General features: G+C 34.8%; 2 protein-coding genes across 3 annotated transcripts in view; one reads left to right on the top strand and one right to left on the bottom strand.

Moving 5' to 3' along the window:
* Positions 1-12,394, bottom strand: part of LOC136838500 (major facilitator superfamily domain-containing protein 6-like) — a 62,077-nt gene that overhangs the window by 19,577 nt on the left and 30,106 nt on the right. For both annotated transcript variants that reach the window (XM_067103515.1, XM_067103514.1), the window contains exons 3-5: positions 6,097-6,226; positions 3,586-3,731; positions 410-676 (exon numbers count right to left, since the gene is read on the bottom strand). In XM_067103515.1, coding sequence (XP_066959616.1) covers positions 410-676; positions 3,586-3,731; positions 6,097-6,226 — 543 coding nt within the window. The remainder of the gene's footprint in view (positions 1-409; positions 677-3,585; positions 3,732-6,096; positions 6,227-12,394) is intronic.
* The window catches only part of LOC136838501 (thiopurine S-methyltransferase-like), a 45,676-nt gene continuing 39,417 nt past the window's right edge, over positions 6,136-12,394 (top strand). Inside the window, exon 1 of the mRNA XM_067103517.1 lies at positions 6,136-6,261. The gene's annotated coding sequence lies outside the window, so the exon portion shown is untranslated. The remainder of the gene's footprint in view (positions 6,262-12,394) is intronic.

Below are 12,394 nucleotides of genomic sequence, written 5' to 3'. Positions count from 1 at the left end.
GTATGTTGATCATCCACCCTCCAATCATCAAACATATCAAATTGCAGCCCTCTAGTCTCAGTAGTTTTTATTTTATTTAAGGTTAAAATTAGCCATAATCGTGCATCTGGCAACCACCGGTCTGTGGTTGAAGTTTCATGAGCAGCGCCTCATACAGCATTATACCGAAACCACCGAAAGATAGATCTATTTTCGGTGGCCTTGATTGTACGCTGTAGCGGCTGTACAGAAAACTTCGGCACATTGTTTACTTGTTTTCATTTAGCACGAATGTTGTTTCAATAAATATATGTCTCGACTTACTGTACTACATTTTAATATTCATCCATTTTCTCTGATTATCATCAATCATTTCATTACAGACTTTCTTGTCACAGCATCCTAATCTACCAACTTTCTAAGAGCATACCTTGACTTCACATCCGCTCCTCCACCAAGCTTCCTTGTCCTCAGAAGCCAGACTTCCATTGGCCGTCAGATTGAGCCAAGACGTGTTATAATCCTTCAAGATCTCCGGCAGGAGGGCTTCGGCGCCCTGCGAGAGAGGTCTCAGGGGCACATCCGGCGGACAGAAGAGCGGATGGTGAGTCGTCAGGGCTATGAGGGAGAAGTTCATGTGCTTCAGGATGAGGGTCAGGTTAGCCGTGGCTTTTGGCTCGGCGCTGCCGATGTTGATCTGGAGAGAAGTTGGGAATTAGTTTTGTAGGTTGTAAATTGAGATTAATTATTATTGGTTTGTTTCAAAGGGAGTCTTGTTCTTTCAAAAGTTCCTAAAATTACTGAACTTAAAATATCAGCTGTTAACTTCATTATCAAAGAGGAATCGATTAAAACAAATTACTAAGATTGTCTATGCGAGAAGGAACATTACTGTGTCCAGATTCATAGGTTACTTAAGAAGATAAATGGTCATTTTGAAGTCCGTTATTTTCATAGAGAGAAAAGTATAATTGGAAGCTAAGGAAACCACAAACCCACAGGAAATATACAAAAATAACCTCAAAATCAAATATAGGTCAAATAAAGCAAAGAAATAAACTTCTAGTTGATTAGGCCTGAAAGAATTTTGCTGCACTGTTTAGAAATCGGCTGTTTTTCACAGAAAAAAAACTGCCAATGAAAAGTAGACCATATACGAATGAAAGAAGAAACAACAAAACAAAGATCAAATTAAACAAAGACCTAGAATGATGGAATTGGAACAGGCATATAGAGTTTAGGCCAAAGGCCAAGTACTGGGACCTATGAGATTATTCAGCACTGGAAAGGAAATTGAAAGGAAAAAAAAACAATTATATATGCCGTACAGGCTAACATGCTTATTTATAACTAAGAACTAAGAGAATATATTATTAACTAAGAGAATATATTATTCTCACTGTTAATATTATCAAATTAATTCATATTTAGGAAAAGAGAACAAATAAAATCTGTACCGAGAAGACAGATGTTTGTTAAAATTTACTAGTGGATTAATTTCAATTGTAGGTTCTTATTGATAAATTCTCTTTTCACTACCGACCATTCAGGTTCGCTCTACATGAAGGTTGATTCATTCTGCATAATAATAATAATAATAATAATAATAATAATAATAATAATAAACGACTATCAGCTTCTAGGATCGATAAAAGTTTAATGAACAGGATGATACTTCGTTTCACCTTAGAATACGTACCAGGAAACACAAGTTTAGGTCAGGGTTCAGCGTTGCAACATCAAGGATGCAGATGGCCTTACTTATGTTTACAGGATGCTAAATAACAATCCTAAATCTCTGATTTTAATATATATATATATATATATATATATAATATATAATATATATATATATATATATATATATATATATATATATATATATATATATATATATACATTCATAAAAGATAAAATGCAGTACTTGAAGAGTGTCATGAACTATTACTAACTACATGACCCATGACAAATTCCATAAACTTATGATTATTATCAACATAATTTTCCTTTTTTTACCCCTAATTAGAATCATCTTAATATTTATCAGTTAGACGGGTACAAATGACAAAGAGACCTTAGTAGTAGACAGATTGGAGGTCGAAAAATGAACTAAAACGAAGTCAGTGTTACTGCTGCTATTACTGAAAGTAGGAGGAGCAAACGTAAAAGCAGCAGTCACAGCAGTGGTACTAAATACTATTAGATACTAACAACTAAAAGCAGAAAGAGCAACAGACCTATATCAGTGTTCTGATATTATATTAAAAGTCTAAGCTGTCATATGTGTTATAATCGCCAAAAGTAATAGTACAGTACTCAAATTCTTGGAGCTAAAATCATGAGAAACAACACAAGAAGCCACATCAGCATCAAACAGCCTTCTGAAAGAATTCTTAGAACTGAAACTACTTTATGGGAAACAACACACAAGCCACATCAGCATCAAACAGCCTTCTGAAAGGATTCTTAACTGAAACTACTTTATGGGAAACAACACAAGAAGCCACATCAGCATCAAACAGCCTTCTGAAAGGATTCTTAGAACTGAAACTACTTTATGGGAAACAACACAAGAAGCCACATCAGCATCAAACAGCCTTCTGAAAGGATTCTTAGAACTGAAACTACTTTATGAGAAACAACATATCAGCATCAACGGCCCTCTTAATTTCTTAGAATTGAAACTACTTTATGAGAAACAACACAAGAAGCCACATCACTATCAAACAGCCTTCTTAATGGATTCTCAGAACTGAAGCTACTTTGAGAAACAACATATCACCATCAAACGGCCTTCTAAAAGGATTCTAAGAACTGAAACTACTTTATGCGAAACAACATATCAGTATCAAACGGCCTTCTAAAAGGATTCTTAGAAGTGAAACTACTTTATGAGAAACAACACAAGAAGCCACATCACTATCAAACAGCCTTCTTAATGGATTCTCATAACTGAAACTACTTTATGAGAAACAACATATCAGCATCAAACGGCCCTCTTAAAGGATTCCCAGAACTGAAACTACTTTATAAGAAACAAAAAGAAAGCCACATCACTATCAAACAGCCTTCTTAATGGATTCTCAGAACTGAAGCTACTTTATGAGAAACAACACAAGAAGCCACATCACTATCAAACAGCCTTCTGAAAGGATTCTCAGAAGTGAAACTATTTTATGAGAAACAGCATAACAACATCAAACGGCCTTCTTAAAGAATTCTCAGAACTGGAAGTACTTTACGAGAAACAACATATCAGCATCAAACAGCCTTCTGAAAGGATTCTTAGTAGTGATATTACTTTATAAGAAACAACACAAGAAGCTACATCACTATCAAACAGCCTTCTTAAATGGATTCTCAGAACTGAAACTACTCTATGAGAAACAACGTATCAGCATCAAACGACCTTCTAAAAGGATTCTCAGAACAGAAACTACTTTACGAGAAACAACACAAGAAGCCACACCAACGTCAAACAGCCTTCTTAAAAGGCAGAGGGACGCGGAGACTCAAAAAAAAAATAAATAAATAAATAAAAAAATAAAAAAAAGAAGAAAAAAAAGAAAGAAAGAAAAAAAAAAAGTAAACAGACTCCGCCCCGACCTTGTCGAAGCCGTCCATGGTTGTCTGGTACTCCTCCCAAATGTCGCACCCGGTCTGGTTGGTGATGATGATGAACTGGAGGTACTCCGCGTCCACCGAGTGCCCTATCTCCTCCAGGGGAAGCCGTTCTGCCAGGGCGTTGATCCCTGGGGAATAGGTGGAAATCGATTGGATACGTTAGTTAAGGAGTTCGGTTTTAGGTGCGTGTTTAAGACGTTCTTTCCCTAATTTCTTCTTCATAAGAGTATTGTATAGCAGTTTTGTTTCTTTAGTTTATATTCAGTTTGACAGTTTATTTATAAATATAAATATATATATTTTTCTTCTTCACCTGCATCTTTTTCCCACTTCTATGTGGGGTCGATATATATATATATATATATATATATATATATATATATATATATATATATATATATATATATATATATACATATATATAATGTCACTGGAAGCAATTGCTTTAGTGGCATCAGCAAGTTTTTTGCAAGAGTCTTCATGTCATTAACCTACTAAACCACTGAGGCAATTATATATATATATATATATATATATATATATATATATATATATATATATATATATATATATATATATATATATATATCATGAATCTACAAATGTCGCTTAATATGCAATTCACGCTACCTCGGGAATATCCCCGATGGGGAATTATTATCACCGAAGGGGAATTGTAAGTGATAAATGGATCGGTCAAGATCTAGATAAACAGGTCTAAGACTCCCGAGAGGCTGTGACGTCACCGACGTCCGGTTCGCCACTAGTCCCTTGATATCTCTTTTGAGGCGTATGGAGTTTTTCCGCAAGTTTGATAGTATTTAAGGTATTTTAAGCTAAAAAAAATACCTTTAGTGGCTGCAATACATTTTATTTTCAGTTTCCAATGTAAATGATTTACTTAAAAGAATATTCAATAAGAAATGTCAGTGAATATGACAGTAAGTCTATAGATTCTCTGGCTGGCCAATGAAGAATTAGAAGAATTTATATCTGGTTATAGAAATTAATTTCTCGTTCTAATGTGGTTCGGATTCCACAATAAGCTGTAGGTCCCGTTACTAGGTAACCAATTGGTTCTCAGCCACGTAAAATAAGTCTGATCCTTCGGGCCAGCCCTAGGAGAGCTGTTAATCAGCTCAGTGGTCTGGTTAAACAAAGGTATACTTAACTTTTATACTGTACTATACCTAACTAACTGATATTCTCTCTCTTTCGTATCTTAGCCCATGATTTTTCATTTTGTTCGTCTTAGAAGCATTGTATTTGTTAAATATTACAGTCCTATTCAGGTATTGCATTTTGAAGAAAAAGATTATCTTTGCCAAAAATGTTAACATTTCAGTAGGAACATCTCTTACTGTCATCTGCAACTCAGATGCAGCTTGTTGACACAATTCTCTCCCTCCCTAAGCGTGTCACCATGGACTGCCTCAAAGACTTGCCTCATTACTTTTAATTGTTCCAAGAGTTTTTGTGTTGGAACATGCAAATTTCCCCTATTCATAAAGTCTATCCATTTTTTCCAAGGGTCCTATTTCAGGATGATTGCAGGTAAAGTTTTGCACAATGTACCTTCCTATATAGCATAAAGACTCTTCCTCAATAACATCATGGTTTTTTTTTTATAACTTGTCTATACCAGAAAATTCCAAACTGACCCCTGCATCGTTGTTTTCAGTTTGAATGTCAGTATTTTCGAACAAAATGCTGATTATGCAGATTTCTAATGCTAACTCTCGTTCATTTTCATCACTTGAAGGCTCTTTCTCACAAATCAGCGTTTCACCAGATGTGCAGAGAGAATGAGCCGAACAATGACAGCATGTGCCGTGTTGATGTGATCGGCACGGGGACAGGCATGAAGCCTTATTCTTTTTTTAATTCACTGTCGTTACGAAATTTAAAGAAACTTCGATGTTATCCTTTTGGTTATTACAACCGTAAACTGAGCAATTATTCGGGACTGGAAACAAAGAACCTTTTCGCTTCTACGTGCTATCTCAAAGTATAACCAACTGACTCAGTTCACTTAGCAAAGGCAGGCATAACATCGAGGCAAGACGGGAGTCTGTGACGTCATATTTTGCCACCGCTCACGAGTGTCAGATCGGTACTGCCGGGTCTCGATCCCTCGGCACAATACCTTCCAACGACCCCAGTCGACGGTCTTACCCACTTGATCCATTTATCACTTATAATTCTCCTTCGGTGATAATTCCCCATCGGGAATACTCTCTAAGTGGCGTGAATTGGATATTAAACGGCATTTGTAGGTTCATGTTATATAAATCACGGTGTGATAAAAATATCATATATATATATATGTGTGTGTGTGTGTGTGTGCGCGTGTGCGCGAGATGTTGTGTTCATAAATGCATGTTCTACTGCACGTACACAGACTGCTATTGCATAATTAAAATAAACATACAAATTATCTTCGCCTCTTCAGACAACAAAACCAAACAAGAACGAAACAGGAACGAAACAAACCGACGTGTTCCGACTCGTGGTGATCGGTGAGGAGGGAGAGGGAGAGTCCCGGGGGTATGGGCACCGGGGGTATCACCAGCAGGAGGAGGGACACCATCCCAGACACGGCCACCATCACCGAGAAGAACAGCTGAAATGCAGAAGAGATGATGGAATTAAAACAAGGTCTGTTTACAGTAGGCACAATGACCTGATTTCCCTATTGACATATGTTGCTTTATTTATCTGTTTGTTTATGAAGGTGTTTTCTTTTAACTGGCATTAATATTGTATCGAGTATGATGTTATTCAAAATACATATTTACATCGTACACACACACACACAAAACATATATATATATATATATATATATATATATATATATATATATATATATATATATATCTATATATAGGCTATACACACACAATAATAAGAATAATAATCGCCATAATAAGCCACAAATATTGTTAACATCCAATTCACTTTTATCTCGGGAATAACTTACATCCAGGGCTTCGGGTGCGGCGCAAACACACACACACACACACACACACACACACACACACACACACACACACACATATATATATATATATATATATATATATATATATATAATGTGTACGTATATATAAAGTTAAATTCTTCTAAAACCAGATCACCATCACTGACAGTACAGTACCTTTCTATACCGATAACCTACAGTTGTCATAACAAATTCTAAGAGATTAAGAATTAGTGTACTACCAAGCCAATAGATGAGACCGAAAACAAAATAGGATTCGTTTTTAAAAATACCATGCTTGAATTTTAATTTCAGAAATTGACTCCGCTAATGCATTTGAAGTTTTTAATGTTAAAATCATGTCGAGTTTTTATTTATAAAGTCATCTGTCAACGAACTTGAGTTTGAGGACGCCGTGCCTTTTGATTATTCTATATCATTTATGAATGTTGTTCCTACATTTCACAAATGTCCCAGGAAGCTTATATTTATCCCCGTCTTGGGGGTGATGGGGGGGAGGGGGGGGCAGTGCCGTCAGTACACCTCACGCAGTTCGCTGTAGGCATTACTTAAGGTTCTTTGCGGCGTCCTTTCGGCCCCTAGCTGCAACCCCCTTTCATTCCTTTTACTATTCCTCCGTTCATATCGTCTGTCCTCCTCCGTTCATACCCTCTTTCTTCCATCTTACTTCGCACCTTCTCCTAACAATTGTTTCAACATTATTCCCAGCGCTGAATGACCTCATAGGTCCCAGTGCCTGTGTTTGGCATAAATGTTATAATCCGAGTTCAGATTAATTACTAGTTTTGGTAATTATATCAAAAGAGAGTTAAATGTTTATTCACATTTAGATAAACTAGGTTGTGCGAGCGGAAAATGAATCTGAATATACTGTAAATAGATGGTTAAATATAACAAAAAGGTTTTAACAGCAATTTCATTAAGTAATGCAACCTTGAACTCCGGGTAATTTTTTTAGGAGCTTTTAATTTCAGCATGTTTCAAACAACACTACAACGTAATTACCTTGCGTATTGAAGCACAACAAATAAAATACATCAATTAATACATGGAAACACATAACACGAGTAATCATAAAAAGATTACTGGATGCAACGTTCTTTGTAAAAAGCGTTTAACAGTTTTGGATCAGAAACAATCATATTAATTTTAAGAGGAAAATACATTTAAAAATCTAGGTCATCAGGGGTAAATATTATTGTCCAAATACTGATAAAAAGTATTTGCAATTTTATGAATCAAAATTTTCATTCATTAATCAAATGGATGGAAGATTGAAATGAGGCCTCATCTTTGAATTTAGTGATGATTTACCCTCGCTGAATAATGAAATATCCCATTTGGTGTCAATGGTATATCCTAGTGTCCGTAAAATTCTGATGCCGGTCTATCTGATATACCAGCTACGTTACAGGACAGCACTTTCTTTGACTAAATTAAACTCTGTTAAGGAACTTTAATGTTTGACCAACTTGGAATACATTTAATTCTAAAGGTATTACATATATGTTTGTAAATAATTGTAAATAATTTACCTATACTTACTTTACAATAGGTTTAGCTGTAACTGAAAACAGTATCTAAATATGTTTACATAGTTTACATAAATTCGTTCCTGAGGTAAAAACTAGTATGTCTTCATTATCATTATACAGCTGTATTACATCAATATTATTCTGATAAAATTTAGTTAGTACACTAGATGTCTCGTAAAATTTTTCTAGAAATGGAAACTCTTCGTAATAAATAGCACAAGAAAGTACACTAGATGCCTAGTAAAATCTTTTTCTAGAAGTGTAAACTCTGCGTAAAACATGACAAGAAAGTACACTAGGTGTCTGGTAAAATCATTTTCTAGAAGTGTAAACTCTGAAAGTAAATATATTTTTCTATAAACTAGAGTACACTAGGTGTCTAGTAAAATCTTTTTCTAGAAGTGTAAACTCTGCGTAAAACATGACACAAGAAAGTACTCTAGATGTCTTGTAAAATAATTCTCTAGAAGTGTAAACTCTTCTTAATACAAGACCTATTATCAAAAGTCTACCTTATTGGATATTTATTATTACTGTAGTATACATTAATCCCACAGTGATGTCTGTATGGAACTGTGACTAAAAGAAGAAACACTTAAATTAGAATTATCAGTGTAATATTAAGAAGCTGGGTTTCTTCATATTGTTATTCACTTTGTAGTTAAATCAAGCTATAATGATTTCCGTCATTTACCTTATTCGAATTTGGAAATATTCCTCAAGCAATTTTGTAATGAGCTTATATATATATATATATATATATATATATATATATATATATATATATATACATATATATATATATATATATATATATATATATATGTTTATATATATGTATATATATATATATATATATATATATATATATATATATATATATATATATATATATATACACAGTAAGCTACAAGTTTTTAATTTAGGTAACTTACAAATTAAAAAGCAACTTGCTACTTATGACTGAAGCTGAAAATAAAATAAAATTATTCTATTAATTATTGTAATAATCAAAGACGAGAACAAGCAACTTACAAAAATACAAGTAAAGTGATGAATCAATGGACAAACATTATTAACTATCCCTTGAAAAAAAAACCGCATTGTAAGTCAAAGAATCTAGGGCAAGGGTCATGATATCTTTAAAGCAGAATTACTGAACTCTGAAAAAATGATCACTGGTGTCAGTACCACTGCCAGAAAGGCTGCTCTAACAGTTTTACAGTGCTGGTCATTGTGGAAAACGTGGTTCTTCAACAAACTGTGGATACAATGCCAATGTGAGTAGCACGTACTGATTCTCAAAGTCGAATCAAGCTCATGGAGGATGGATTCACCAAAGCAAACTGTTTATCTTAAGACGATGTTCCGAATTAATGACCCTTGTTAAGGAAAAATTACCTTTGAAAAAGAAAAAAGTACCACTTAGAGCAATAGCTTCTGAGGCAGGAAGATCCTGGGAGGCTACTGACGATCATGAAAGATTGAAAATACAGTAATAATATTTCTCCTCTTTCTGTTAAACTATTCAATTCTGCTGTCAAGGACGAATAATTACTAAGAGGGAGATAGTCTATTCGGAAATGGAGGGGATCACGATGCATGTCATCAAAAGATGTATGATAATTCATTATAGATAAGTAACAAATATCATCAAAAGATGTACGATAATTCATTATAGATAAGTAACAAATATCATCAAAAGATGTATGATAATTCATTATAGATAATAACAAATATCATCAAAATGATATAATTCATTATAGATAAGTAACAAATATCATCAAAAGATGTACGATAATTCATTATAGATAAGTAACAAATATCATCAAAAGATGTGCGATAATTCATTATAGATAAGTACCAAATATCATCAAAAGATGTGCGATAATTCATTATAGATAAGTACCAAATATCATCAAAAGATGTACGATAATTCATTATAGATAAGTAACAAATATCATCAAAAGATGTACAATGATTCATTATAGATAAGTACCAAATATCATCAAAAGATGTACGATAATTCATTATAGATAAGTAACAAATATCATCAAAAGATGTACGATGATTCATTATAGATAAGTAACAAATATCATCAAAAGATGTACGATAATTCATTATAGATAAGTAACAAATACAGGAAACGCTTCCAGAGGAAGTCGAATGAAAGTACGATACGCAATGAATCTTAAATTTATGGGATATGATGGCATGGGACCTTGAGAACTGGACAGAACACTACCACGGCTCTTGAAGCCCAAAATATAAAGAAGATACATGAATTACGAGGCTGTCACGATGACTCTACTTTAAGAATAAAATTACAGTGATACAGTCAATTTATCTGGATCTGTTCTCAAGAAAAATGACAGTAATACAAGTCGATTTATATGGAGGTCTTCATATAAGGCTGGAATCTTCAAGCTATGAGATTCCCCTTTCTTCAACAGGTGACCTTGGACAAACAGCCACTATCTATTTTGAGTGATGTAAGCGTATGGTCCAGATATATTTTATACTTTTGTTTACCCAACACTTATCCAAGTGAAACAAAGATTCACACACACCCACTGTGAACTGAACTGAACTGAATTGAATATAGAATTTAGGCCAAAGCCCAAGCACTGGGACCTATGAGGCAATTCAGCACTGAAACGGAAATTGACAGTAGAAGGTTTGAAAGGTGTAACAGGGGGAAAATCTCGCAGTTACATTATAAATCAATTTTTAGGAGAGGGTGGAAAGTAAGATGGAAGAAAAGAATATGAAAGGAGGTACAGTAAAAGGAATGAAAAGGGTTGCAGCTAGGGGCCGAAGGTGCAAAGAAACTTAAGTAATGCCTACAGTGCACCGCACGAGGTGCACTGACAGCACTACTCCAATACGGGGAGACACACACTGAGAGGTAATCAGAGATGGCATACCTTTTCCAAGACAACCGTGTAACGTTGTTTCAATAAAATAACCCGAGTTATCGAGATGGATTTGGACGAAATTCTGTGGAAACGTTACGAAATATTGTGGATGATCCCAAGCCAACGATGAGGTTTCCTGGGATATCGAAGGAGGTTTGGGGCGCATTTAAAGAAAAAAATCGCCAAATCGTTATCCAATACCTGCCAAAAGTTACGAATCTTGAGTGGGATGCCAAGTTATCGCATAGCTGCGATAAAAAAAAATCACTCATTACTAGTCTTTAAGAATCCTGCTAGCAAACAGAGACAAAGAGACAGACCAAGCATTATAAAAACACTGCTTTTGTACCGAGAACAATAAAAACACCTTTTTTATACCAAGGACAATAAAAAACACTTTTTCTACCAAGGACAATAAAAACAGTTTATACCAGGGGCAATAAAAACGCTAATTTACATCAAAGACAACAGTTTTTATACAAAGGACAATAAAAAAAACAACCTTTCTATACCAAGGACAATAAAACGTTTTCACACTAAAGACAATAAAAACACAATTTCACATCAAGGACAATGAAAAACAGATTTTTTATACCAAGGACAATAAAAATATCCTGAGGAGTGTGCGTTTACCCTGGCATTAAGCACTCCTCCTAGGGGTACCAACCTATCTCAATTTGCACGGAGGTTAAAGTGACAATACAGGTGGCTGATACTGCCCTGGGTGTTCTGGGCATTATGTCATTGATGCCCTTGCTATAGCTCATGTAGTTAACGGGCCGTTATAGCGCGCGATGATGATGGGTTAAATGGCCAACTGTACCTTCAATGTAATCGAGGCTTAACCCCCAGGTTGTGGGACACAACACTGAAGGTTCAAAGAATGAAGATGTGATGAAGTTGGAAGGTGGTCGGTTTAGCTTTTGCGTTCCCACTTGCCGGCTGAATCACTTTCATTTTCCATGGAAATATTAAGTAGGCATTCCGTTGCAAATTTAAATAAGTTGATGGGCTGCTGGGTCAGGTTTTTCTTGGATACTCTTGTACAAAAATCAGCTATTACTGACTGCATATACATTTATGGAACGCCATTCTATCCATATATTTTTATTTCGAGGTTCTGCAAACTAGCTCAACAGGCTCAGCGCATTATTGCGAGTTTATTTGTGCATCTAGTGCGAGTTTGTGTCTTCGAAATGACTTGAGCAGCCTAAGGATTAATGAACATATTAAAATGATGACTGATTACGAATAGTCTCCCGGATTAACTCCACTAGAATTGTTTATTCCTGTAAAGATGATAACTAGTTGATTAGACAAGAATACTGCATTCCTA

This window comes from Macrobrachium rosenbergii, chromosome 5 (genome assembly GCF_040412425.1).
Source record: "Macrobrachium rosenbergii isolate ZJJX-2024 chromosome 5, ASM4041242v1, whole genome shotgun sequence".
NCBI classification, from domain to species: domain Eukaryota; kingdom Metazoa; phylum Arthropoda; class Malacostraca; order Decapoda; family Palaemonidae; genus Macrobrachium; species Macrobrachium rosenbergii.
The sequence above is the reverse complement of the archived record's forward strand: the minus strand, read 5'-3'. Positions and strand labels throughout refer to the sequence as shown.